The sequence below is a fragment of the Panulirus ornatus genome, chromosome 3 (genome assembly GCF_036320965.1).
Source record: "Panulirus ornatus isolate Po-2019 chromosome 3, ASM3632096v1, whole genome shotgun sequence".
In the NCBI taxonomy this organism is placed as follows: domain Eukaryota; kingdom Metazoa; phylum Arthropoda; class Malacostraca; order Decapoda; family Palinuridae; genus Panulirus; species Panulirus ornatus.
The window spans coordinates 25,293,104-25,306,773 of NC_092226.1; the positions used below are offsets into that span (position 1 = coordinate 25,293,104).

General features: G+C 38.6%; 1 protein-coding gene across 9 annotated transcripts in view; it reads left to right on the forward strand.

The window, feature by feature from the left end:
* LOC139761399 (Fanconi anemia group J protein homolog) overlaps positions 1-13,670 on the forward strand; it is a 1,968,572-nt gene that overhangs the window by 976,276 nt on the left and 978,626 nt on the right. For all 9 annotated transcript variants that reach the window (XM_071685544.1, XM_071685606.1, XM_071685598.1 and 6 more), the window contains one exon: positions 9,972-10,083. In XM_071685544.1, the coding sequence (XP_071541645.1) occupies positions 9,972-10,083 (112 nt within the window). The remainder of the gene's footprint in view (positions 1-9,971; positions 10,084-13,670) is intronic.

Sequence of the window (13,670 nt, forward strand, 5' to 3'; positions counted from 1 at the left end):
TCCCGATATACCACGTCGTTCCAGTTCACTCTGTTCCATGCATGCCTTTAACCCTCCTGTTTGTTCAGGCCCCGATTGCTCAAATCTTTTCACTCCATCCTTCCACCTCCAATTTGGTCTCCCGCTTCTCCTTCTCTCCACCTCTGACACATATATCCTTTTTGTCAACCTTTCCTCTCTCATTCTTTCCATTTTTCCAAACCATTTCAACACATCCTCTCATGCTCTTTCAACCACACTCTTTTTATTATCACATATCTCTCTTACCCTTTCATTACTTACTTGATCAAACCACCTCATGCCACATATTGTCCTCATACATTTCATTTCCAACACATCCACCCTCCTCTACACACCCTATCTATAGCCCAAGCCTCACAACCGTATAACATTGTTGGAACCACTATTCCTTCAAACGTACCCATTTTTTCTCTTCGAGACAATGTTTTTGCCTTCAACACATTCTTCAACGCTCCCGGAACCTTTACTCCCTCCCCTACCCTGTGACTCGCTTCACTTCCATGGTTTCATCCGCTACTTAGTCCACTCCCAGATATCTAAAACACTTCACTTCCTCCAGTTTTTCTCCGTTCAACTTACGTTCTGATTAACTTCTCTGTCAAACCTACTGAACCGAATAACCTTGATTTTATTCATGTTTACTCTCAACTTTCTTCTTTTACACACTTTACCAAACTCAGTCACCAACTTATGCAGTTTCTCACCTGAATTGGCCTCCGGCGCTGTATCATCAGCGAACATCAACTGCCTCGCTTCCCAAGCCCTGTCATCCACAGCAGACTGCATACTTGCCCCTCTTTCCAAAACTCTTGCGTTCATCTCCTTAACAACCCCATCCATAAACAAATTAAACAACCATGGAGACATCACCCACCCCTGCATGGGAACCAATCACTTTGCTCTCTTCCTCCTTGTACACATGCCTTACATCCTTGATGGAGACTTTTCACTGCTTCTAGCAACCTACCTCCCACACCATATACCTTAAAACCTTCCACAAAGCATCTTTATCCACCCTATCATATGCCTTCTCCAGATCCATAAATGCTACGAACAGATCCATCTGTTTTTGTAAGTATTTCTTGCTTACGCTCTTCAAACACCTGATCCACATATCCTCTACCACTTCTGAAACCACACTACTTTTTCCCAATCTGATGCTGTGTACATGCTTTTACCCTCTGAATCAATACCCTCCCATGTAATTTCCCAGGAATACTCAACAAACTTATGCCTCTGTAATTTGAGCACTCACCTTTATCCCCTTTGCCTTTGTAGTACAATGGAACTGTGCATGGATTCCGCCAATCCTCAGGCACTTCACCATGATCCATACATACACTGAATATCCTTACCAACCAATCAACAACACAGTCACCCCCCTTTTTAAATGAATTCCACTGCAATACCATCGAAACCTGCTTCCTTGCTGGCTTTCATCTTCTGCAAAGCTTTCACTACCTCTTCTCTGTTCTTCAAACCATTTTCCCTGACCCTCTCACTTTGCACTCCACCCCAGCCAAAACACCCTATATCTGCCACTCTATCATCAAACACATTCAACAGACCTTCAAAATATTCACTATATCTCCTCACTTCCTCACTACTTGTTATTACCTCCCCATTTGCCCCCTTCACCGATGTTCCTATTTGATATCTTTCCTACTACAGTGACATATATGAAATTCAGATTCAAGGAGAGAGATTGAACACCATTTTTTAGATTTTGCAGAAAGCATTTCTCAATGTAAACTATGGAGAGTTATTAGAGAAAGTGGTGAAATATAATATTAAAGGAATATTAGGAATTTGAATTTTTAATCAACAGAAAATTTACAGGGATGGGAAAGTAAAACATGTCTGATGAAGAAGACATGTTATTAGGTGTTCACAAGGAATGGTTGTAGCTTCAGTATACTTTGCAGTCCTGATTTCAGGCATTGGGATGCAAGACAATGAGACGTTAGTGTACATGAAACGATGGGAACAAGAGTAAAAGAAAAATTTCAGAGACACATATCATTTACAAATGAGCAGAAGAGAATCTAATGGAATTTGATGGAGAGATTTGAGTAAATAGGTTATGGAATGGAGCAAAGAGCAAAGAAAACATTGAAATCATGGGCTTTGTCATAAATTAAATATTCATATGTAAAGAGCAAAATTATAAAAATGTGCTTACAAGCCAAATAATGAATGGTGTGAGGATGAGAACTTTAACTGCAAGGGACAGAAAACTAATTGTGAAATGTTCAATGAATATGGAAGAAACAAGATAGAATACTGCTGTATTGTATACTCACCAGTTAAACAGATGGAAATAAAAGAGTTGGAAAAAAATATAGGACATTCTTACCAAGCAAAGTGGATAGGTATTTTCCATTGAGCCTTTTCAGTTTCCTACCCAATTGTGCTTAGCGGATAATTGCCTTTTTATTGACCAGTATGTAACTAAAGATCTATGTAAAGAAAAAGAAATCAACCATAGTTAGATTAATTATAAATGTTATTGAACATGATATTCAATTTTTTTCCATTTTGTGAAAAGTCTTTTCCATTGTTACAAAATTTGACTTGGTCTAACAAGAATTTGAAGTGACTGCAACAGTGCCATGTAGGTATGTGGTAAGGAAATTAGCTGGATGTCAACAGAGTCAACCAAACCTGCTGTTGTCATTTTTTTTTTTCATACTATTCGCCATTTTCCGTGTTAACGAGGTAGCACCAAGAACGGAGAACTGAGCTGTAGAGAGAATATCTTCACTTGGCCCCCTTCTCTGTAACTTCATTTGGAAAATTAAAAGATAGAAGGGGAGGATTTCCAGCCCCCCCTCCTTCCCCTTTTAGTCACCTTCTACAGCACGTAGGAAATATGTGGGAAGTATTCTTTCTCTCCTAAATACATGTAAATTATGAGTATCATTGCATTAGAATACAATGTAAGTGTAGATTTAGTCATTCAGCATGATAAATCATTAATAATGTATCCGCTGAGAAATTTTAGGCTTTTGTTCTCAATTTGTAGTCTTTCTTGCCATTCTGACTAACAGTCATGGAAAATGGGACACTTCTGATAAGCTAGCATTCTAGGGCTGACAATAGGGCTTTTCCATTTTGGAGTTAATGTAGTACTGTATGCGTTATGGAAACTTATCGAAGCATTCTTTATATGGTGTCAAGGCATGTGGCAGCCAATGGATGACATGCTGCCTATGGGGTTAAAATGCTATTACCTACTGGCTGTTAGGCTTTAAGTTAGCTAACAACTCTGTAAATAGCTTGGAGCAGCTGTTATTCCATAAACTGTGATTTTCTTTTGAATGGTTAATCTAGGCACTTTTCATAAATTGGCTTTCCAATTTTTGCAGGTGTTTGTACATTCTTTTTCTAAGTACATTTGAAATGCTTGGAAGTCATTATAATGAACAGAGACTGGAAATTATCTTGCTGTGCTAGTAACTGCAGGACTCTGGACAGGTTCTTCCTTAAATCATCATCTAAGGCTTCAATTTCATCAGTAGAAATGCTAAGCTCTAGCAAACATAAGAGGTGCTGATCGCATTTAACTCGGATGATCCATTGACTATCATCTTATAGATTGCCATTGCTGATGACAGTACTAGTTTCCATTCTCTTGAATCATTGTTGGAAAACATTGGACAGACATTGACAGCAGTAACTTCAATCTCTGCTGCAATGTGTGTTGAACTCTGTGTAGAAGCCATCACCCAGAAGTATACTGAATTATGGTCTTATTTAATGGAAAAGAATAGATGTAAGAGGCCCCCACATTTTTTACCATGCCAGTAAGGGTAATAAGGATGCCACTAAAAGTTTTCCAGGAAGAGCACCATTATAATTGCTTGTGGAGTGAGGTGCTGTTGATCTGGTAAAGGAGAAAAAGTTATTAATCATAGGACATCTTTCAGTCACAAAGCTGCTTTAAAGAAGCAGGAATTGGATCAGGCATGTGAAGAAGCAGTATAGATCATCCATGGTTGCATGTGCTTGCCATACATAAAAGATCCATGTGGAAATGCTTGTATGAATGGCTTTTGATGAATACAATATCTGTGAACTTGAAAATTTGTCGTCACATTTGTGGCTGATGAAATCCCAAGTAACTCGTGCAACATGTCATTTGACTGCAATAAGAGACATTGATGTGGTTATAAACTTTGGATTATTTACACCTTCACCTGATGCCCTGCGCTATTAGGATACCATCGAGTACAGGCAGATGTTAGGTGTAGTCAGTGTTCTGGAGGAAGAGCAGATAAGAGAAACATTTGGTGACTGCCTCATTTATAGTTTCCTGATTGATGGGGGCTGTGAGTAGCTGGTGGCTGACTTTAAGTTCATCAGTGGGTGAGTAGCAAATTATGATGGAACTGTAACCAATGATGTCACCAGAGCAATATGAATATGCTGGTGGCTATAAGCAAAACCTTGGATTTGCTTAATGATTTTTCCCCGCTAGTTGGGATTATAACTCGGAGGTGAATCTGCCAAAACCAGTTATCAGAATGGACAGTGGCATTTTCTCTGAGAACAGCTTGGCAGAGACATCATCCTCTGGTTTGTTACACATTGCTCTGATATACCCATGAAAGTAGTTGCTGGGTCTATTCCAGAACTAGCTGTCTGGAAGTCTAACCTCCTTGGTTTCATCATGTTTACAAGATTCCAAGAAGAATAATACTTTTGCACAGAAAAAATGGAAGCTTGAGGAATTTTGAAACGGCTCCCATACTACCACAATATTCATTTTGCCCAACATCAACTTCAAGTGGTAAACTGTTTTCTTCACAAAGTGACTGGTTGTAGAGAAGTGTGGGAAGATGAGGAGAAGGCTGAAGCTAGAGTCTCCTCTGTCTATGGAAGAGATGGCATGAGTGGTTCACTGCACTTTTGGGAAATGACGTAGATGTTTACCTGACACTTCAGAAGCTGCAGAGAAGCAGTCTCTGCTATTTAGCTTCAAGCTTTACCTTAGGAGCGGGTGCAGTAAAGAATTTGGATTTTATGGAGAGGGTGCCTTCCCAAGTCGCAAGGAGAACAATATCCCCTGCCAGATGTACTTCGCGACACCAGGGCTACACAGACTGCTTGGTAACAGCCAACCATAATGACCTTGCTGCAAGCAGGAAGTAGATTGTATGTCCTTCCAAGGAATACTTAGGTGTATGAATGCATGTTGAACAGAATGATTTGAAGGAGACTATGAAGAAAGTGGTCAGCACAGACTAATGGTGTTGCTCATTTGTAATGATATAAACATCATAAGAGTCCCACAGTATTTGGAGACACATTTGTTGGTGAGTGTACAGACCAAACAGCTGAACAGTCAGATGTCATCACATATATGTGCATGCTATTAAGAGACACTGATAAAGGTTGCTAGCCATCTGTATCCCTACACTTTTCCTATATGTTAAAAGCTGAATTTTACAGAGGCTAACGGGTACCATTGCTTCTTGAGCCTTCCGTCAATACAAACTGAGAAGATTTTAAGCTACTATGTCAGTTTCTTATTACAAAATGTCACTGTTGGACAGTACTAGGAATGCTCCCCTGATGGTGTTGCTAAATGGTGTGAGAAAAATAAATTTTGACCTATGACCTGCCATCATGAGATTCCTGGCATCAGTTTGACAGACAGTATACTTGCCTCATTAAGAATGCCAGTTTCATCAGGCACCTGAGGTGAATTCATGTATGGAGCAGAAGCATGATATTAATTCCATTGTTTGTTAAGCTAAGAAAACGTGGGTTCACACATCCATCTCAATTTTTTTCCTATTCTACAGATTTGCCCTAAATTATACTTGCAAATCATTTCTTATGAATGAAATAAATGCTACAGTCCATATCATTTAGATTCCAAGAAGTGCCCTTTTACACAATTTACCCATCCAGTTGAAATCTGCTGAAAGATTTCCTGAAATACAGAAATGCTTCACAAGCAAAATTATTGGTTTAGAACATATCAACTATCATGAAAGGTTGAAAGATCTTGAATTCTATAGTCTAGAGAGAAGAAGGAAGAGTCATGATGATACATTCCTAGCAGCAAATAGAAGGTACAGAGAGTAATGTTTTAAATCTGTGTGCATATCAGTCAGGAAAATACTGATATGGAACAAAAATATATGAGTGTCTAACGAAGAGTCTTGAAGGATAGTTCAGTACTAAGAAAAATAAAAAGACTTTAATGGAGTGACTACAGAAATGTCAGAAGGGGACTAGCTTTATAGCTGAAGTCACTTCTGGATGAATTATGGGTAGATAACTTGCAAGGGGAGAAGCAGCGGAGAAAAACATAACAGTTCAACATACATGGCGAGCACTGCGCACTAGCCATGCCATTATGGCAAGACCTCATTATAGGCACTCTTAGCTAGGTATTAGTTAAATATCTTGGCAAAGAAGGACTCTTAACCTTTCACGTTTACTCTAATTTTTACATAATGTGTACGTTGTCCGTACATTTTTGATTTTTTGAAATGATCTAAGACATACCTGTGTGGGGTCTAGGGAGGCCTATGATTACTGCAGTACAGAATACAGTAATTTGTCACCTCAAGTGTAGGCAATTGTCCACTAGCCACAGCCCTTGCATCTTCATGGGTCTTATGTACTAGCTGTATTGTCCTTTCCATTGTGAATTTGGCATTTTGATATGAAAATACTATTAATGTTTTACAGGATTATTGTACAAATATAGAATTGAAATAACTGGTTCATAGTTAACTGCAACTATAGTATTAGATTTTAATCTTTGCATTTCAAAGATATGATAATTGTTACATGGTATGTATTGTCCATCCCAACATATTTTTGATTTTTGCTAGAGTCCTAAGATGTTATTATATGCAAGGATAGGGTAGGGAAGGCAGGGTGATTTGGGATTTATGGGTACATTGTTAGCAGAAAATAAGTCTGAGGCTGGGGAAAGGACAAGAAGATTTAATGTAGTTGCTAAGTATAAACAGAATATCAATGACTAAATATTACTGTATCTGTACTGTAGTAGGACTTAAAAGCCATTATGTAATGGAAACATATTATTATTACTATTATTATTATTTTTTTTTTTTTTTTTTTTTTTTAAAAAAAAAAAAAAAAAAAAAAAAAAAAAATTATTATTATGTGCTGGAAATGAGATGTTTGAGGACAATGTGTGGTGTGAGGTGGTTTGATCGAGTGAGTAACGTAAGGGTAAGAGAGATGTGTGGAAATAAAAAGAGCGTGGTTGAGAGAGCAGAAGAGGGTGTTTTGAAGTGGTTTGGGCACATGGAGAGGATGAGTGAGGAAAGATTGACCAAGAGGATATATGTGTCGGAGGTGGAGGGAGCAAGGAGAAGAGGGAGACCAAATTGGAGGTGGAAAGATGGAGTGAAAAAGATTTTGTGTGATCGGGGCCTGAACATGCAGGAGGGTGAAAGGAGGGCAAGGAATAGAGTGAATTGGAGCGATATGGTATACCGGGGTTGACGTGCTGTCAGTGGATTGAATCAAGGCATGTGAAGTGTCTGGGGTAAACCATGGAAAGCTGTGTAGGTATGTATATTTGCGTGTGTGGACGTATGTATATACATGTGTATGGGGGGGGGTTGGGCCATTTCTTTCGTCTGTTTCCTTGCGCTACCTCGCAAACGCGGGAGACAGCGACAAAGTATAAAAAAAAAAAAAAAAAAATTATTATTATTATTATTATTATTATACTTTGTCGCTGTCTTCCACGTTAGCGAGGTAGCGCAAAGAAACAGACAAAAGAATGGCCCAACCCACCCACATACACATGTATGTACATACACATCCATACACTCACATATACATACCTATACATTTCAACATATACCTATATATACATACACAGACATATACATATATACTCATGTACATAATTCATATTTGCTGCCTATCATGATATGACTTTCGCCCCCTCCCCCACCCTGTGACTCACTTCTGCTTCCATGGTTCCATCTGCTGCCAAATTCACTCCCAGATATCTAAAACACTTCACTTCCTCCAGTTTTTCTCCATTCAAACTTACCTCTCAATTGACTTGTTCGTCAACCCTACTGTACCTAATAATCTTGCTCTTATTCACATTTACTTTCAACTTTCTTCTTTCTGACACTTTACCAAACTCAGTCACCAGCTTCTGCAGTTTCTCACCCGAATCAGCCACCAGCGCTGTATCATCAGCGAACAACAACTGACTTGCTTCCCAAGCCCTCTCATCCACAACAGACTGCATACTTGCCCCTCTCTCCAATAATCTTGCATTCACCTCCCGAACAACCCCATCCATAAACAAATTAAACAACCATGGAGACATCACCCACCCCTGCCGCAAACCGACATTCACTGAGAACCAATCACTTTCCTCTCTTCCTACTTGTACACATGCCTTACATCCTCGATAAAAACTTTTCACTGCTTCTAGCAACTTGCCTCCCACACCATATACTCTTAATGTCTTCCACAGAGCATCTCTGTCAACTTTATCATATGCCTTCTCCAGATCCATAAATGCTACATACAAATCCATTTGTTTTTCAAAGTATTTCTCACATACATTCTTCAGAGCAAACACCTGATCCACACATCCTCTGCCACTTCTGAAACCTCACTGCTCTTCCCCAATCTGATGTTCTGTACATGCCTTCACCCTCTCAATCAATACCCTCCCATATAATTTCCAAGTAATACTCAACAAACTTAAACCTCTGTGATTTGAACACTTACCTTTATTCCCTTTGCCTTTGTACAGTGGCACTATGCATGTATTCCGCCAATCCTCAGGCACTTCATCATGAGCCGTACATACATTGAATATCCTTACCAACCAGTCAACAACACATTCACCCCCGTTTTGAATAAATTCCACTGCAATACCATCCAAACTCACCACCTTGCTGGCTTTTATCTTCCACAAAGCTTTCACTTCCTCTTCCCTGTTTACCAAATCATTCTCCCTAACCCTCTCACTTTGCACACTACCTCGACCAAAACACCCTATTTCTGCCACTCTATCATCTAACATATTCAACAAACCTTTAAAATACTCACTCCATTTCCTTCTCACATCACCACTATTTGTTATTACCTTCCGATTAGCCCCCTTCACCGATGTTCCCATTTGTTCTCGTCTTACACATTTTATTTACCTCTTTCCAAAACATCTTTTTATTCTCCCTAAAATTTAATGATACTCTGTTACCCCAACTCTCATTTGTCCTCTTTTTCACCTCTTGCACCTTTTTCTTGACCTCCTGCCTCTTTCTTTTATACATCTCCCATGTATAAATTTAGGTACAGTACAGTGGAATAGACAGTTGCACATTAACAAGCGCACCTTTAATGCAAAAGATTTGTAATTTTTTAGTTCTGAGCTGGATGGGGTAGTTGACCTAGTATTCACAAACTTGGGCTACCCAGGTCAGCTGAGTAATGGAGATGTGTGGATGATAGGCATGTACCTTAGTATTTTGTAAAAATCTTTTTTAGACATGAATTTCATAGATATACTAGTACCTTTTTGCACTTGTTTAGAGAATGACGGGAAAAACATTAGGAATATTTGGAAACCCTGAAAATAATTAAGAGAATGATGGAAAAAACATTAGGAGTGTTTGGAAACACAGAAAAATGTTTGTGGAAATGAGTTTTTGTTTGTAAATTTTTTTTATTCATAAATGTATGTTGGACATAATTTTTTTCATATAGATTTTTTTTTTCATCAATGTATGTTGGACATGATTTTCTTTATGAATGAAGAGTATTTTTGAGATGATTGGTAAAGATTGTTGAATACATGCTTGAGGTGTTTATATTTATTTGAAGTCTTTTTTGATAAATGCATGTTCCTGTTTCTCCAGATAGAAATGTTTTTCACTGTGAAATGGAGCATCATGTCTGAAATAATTTTATTTTCATAGATTATGAAGGGACTGCAGCGACGTCAGAATTGTTTGTTAGAGTCCCCAACAGGCTCAGGAAAATCTTTAGCGCTCCTATGTTCAACATTGGCATGGCAAGACACAGAAAAAGGTATGATAAGATTATAAAGTCGTCTAATTTTTCTTAGTTGATCATGGCTGAATTATTTGGATAAACATGGTGCCTGGTCTGAGGTCTTTGAGAATCAAAAAGAATGCTTGTTTTTGGTGGTCTAAATTTTGCATTTCCCCTCAAAAATTGGAAGTATAACTAGGATTTTTCTCCCCTTTGACCATCATGATATATATAAGGCTAACAGTTGTTGTTGCCAGAGACAACATCTACGACCATCCTTTGCTTTATGCGTGGGTTATGTTTTGCAAAAACCTGTACAAAGAGAAATTTCATATAATGAACCAGTAAACTTGCACCTATGCTTGCTCATCTGTTCCATTTCTGTTTAAGATCCAAAATTTTTCCTTCTTGGAAACATGCTTTGATACATCCCATCCCAAAGAAGGGTGACCACTCTGACCCCTCTAACTATTGTCCTATTGCTTTGACATCTACCTTTTCCAAAGTCTCTGAACCCCTCCTCAACTTCTATATCCTTAAACACCTTGAAAATAAGGTGAGACCCACTGGTGAGATTCTTTCCTATCTTACTAATGTCTGGTTATCATCCCTGAAAGATATTGGGGAGTCTTATGTAGTTGCTAAGGCTTTTGATAGGGTGTGGCATAGGGGCTTCATCTCTAAGCTCCCCTCTTTTGGTTTTCCTCCCTCACTTTGCTCCTTCATTTCTAGCATCCTCTCCAGCTGATCTATCTCTGTGGTTGTTGATGGATCACTTTCACCCCTTTTCTTCATCAGCAGCAATGACCCTCAAGGTTCTGTCTACCCCCTACACTTTTTCTCCTTTTTTTTTTTTCAATGATTTCCTCTCCTCCACAAACAGTTCAGTAAAGTATACATGGCACCTCCTAGCTGCTATACAAATAGCATGATTAACCGTTCAAGGTGTTATTGGACTCTGCATACGTGTGATTATGCTGAGTGAAGTCACCTTTGGTGTGGTTGTACCCTTAGATTACCATCTCATCAAAGAGCTTCCCTTTTTTTTCTCTGCTGTTGATTTTAGTGCAACCTTGAAACCATAAGAAACCCTGAAGGAAGGGTCCGGGGGATTACACAAAAGTGAAAATACGATGGTAATGATAATGATGCTAACAGAGGATAGGAGAGAGAATACTCCCCATGTATTCCCTGCATATCGTAGAAGGTGACTGAAGGGGCATGATCCTTAAGGATAGGGGAGAAAGATTACTTCCCTCATATTTCCTGTGTGTCATAGAAGGCAGCTAAAGGGGAAGAAGTGAGGGCTGAAACCCCGCTTGTAATTTTAATTTTGTAAAGGTGGGACGAGAGCAAAGTGAGGAGTGCTCATCCTCCACGAAGGCTCAGGCTAGCATGTCTGAATTTGTGTTGATGTAATCAAGATGAGAAGGTATTGATGAATAATATGCTTTGGAAGAGGAAACTGGATGATCAAACTGTGACTGAAGCAAAGCTTAAGGGGAAAGGGGAAAAAATGGTTTGGGAATATTTTTGGGATAAAGTCATGGTTTAGTATGAGGGTGAGAGCTTCAGAGAGGGTAGCATTGGTGCTGAAGGAGTAGTTGTGGGAATGTGTGAAAGCATTTTAATGAAGTGAGCCCTAGACTGATGCGAGATGAGAAATCTAAAGAAGTTTATTTAAAGGAGCTTCATGAGTGTGTCAGCAGTTTTATGCAAGGGATCTAGTTTTCGTTTTGGGTGATTTTAATGTGAGAGCAGGTAATGTAGCAGTTGAGTAAATGATTGGAAGGCATGGGATAGCTGATATTGTGAATTAAAGTGGTGAACAGCTTTTGGTGTTTTGTGCTGAAAAAGGATTGGTGATTGAAAATACTTGGTTTAAAAAGAGGGACATACGTGAGAGAGTAGGAAAGATGGAAGGAAGGTATTATTGGACTATGTACAAATTGATGGGCATACAAAGAAGAGACTCTTGGATGTGAATATGTTGAGAGGGGCAGCTGTTGGGATACACAGGAATGTGGGTAACAACAGACTGTTAGGTCCTTTTTGAGCTGTTTGAGATAGTGTAAGATATAAGAAGCTTGCAAATTAGTGTGGTTTAAGTGTAATGACAAGATGATTCAAAAGGGAAAACCTGCAAATTTTTCATGCTACTAAGAAGGTGGAAATGATGTTAGTGTGGATTTGAAGCAAAATATGTATCAAGTCTATTTTTTAAATGTCTCTATAGAACTGCTTTCAATTACTTTCATCTGTAAATCACTCTAAATGTTAACAATCCTGTTGAAGAAAAATTTCTTCTTGTTTGACGTGAAACATTAGCCCACAAGTTTGTATTCATTATGAATGAAATCAGACAAATCATGTTTTAAGTTGCTTGTTAGACGATGATTAGCAAAGCCTCTCATAATTTTGAATACCTGTATGAGATCACCTTGTGACCTTGTCTTTTTTAAGCTAATTAGATTTATGTTGTTTTGTTGGCTTTCACAGGATGTGTTTCTACATCTAGGAGTCAGCTTGGTAGCTTGACATTGTACTCTATCCATTCTATGTCTTTCTCAAGTAGGGTGACCTAAACTGAATACAATATTCAAAATAGGGACTCACCTGTGAATTGTTAAGAGTAGGATTATTTACCTAGACTAAATTTCGAAACCCTTTCTATGAGAGAGTCATCTTTACTCCTTTGAACTACTTGCTTGGCTTTTGGTCACTAGACATTATTACGCCTTCATCTTTTTCTTCATTTACCTTTCACAGTTAAACAGAATTCATACAGTTGCTTACATTTCATTTGAACTACTGATAGGTAAAACATTGCACTTATTGACAGTGAATTTGATTTACCACATATGGGCCCCACTTCTTCAGTTCATCTGTGTCAATCTAAAGTTGCAAATGATTTAGGTCAGTTGCAGATTTATTTGCCAGCTTATTACCTTTTGCAGATTTAGATATCTTATAAAGTAGCCCATTATCAGTATCATTGATGTATATGAGGAGGAAAATTGTACCCAAGACTGATCCCTAGTAATCTTGTTTTTTCTCATTTACTCTCAACTTCATCCTTTTTCACACACTATCCCAAACTCATATACCAATTTATGCACTTTACTACTTGAAGCTGTCACCAGTGCTGTACTATCAGCAAACAATGATTAATTCATTTCCCAGGTCCCCCTCACCTCTTATAGATAGCGTAATTACCACCTCCTCCATAAACAGTTAACAGCCATGGTAACATTACACACCCCTGCCATAGACCAGCTTTCACCCAGAGCTGCTCACTTTCCTCTGCTTTTTTGTACAAATGCCTTACATTCTTGATAAAAACTACTGATTGCTTTTTGTAGCTTTCCTCCCACGCCAGATATTTATGATACCCTCCACAAGGCATTACTATCAACCCAGTCACACATTTTCTCCAGGTCCATGAATACCACATAACCAATCCTTCTTTTTCTCTAAGTATTTCTCACACACATTCCATTAAGTGAATGCCTGGTCGACACATCCTTTACCACTCATGAATCCACATTGATCCTCCCATTTTATGCTGTGTATGTCTTCACCCTCTGAATCACCACTTCTCCATACAACTTACCAGTTATACT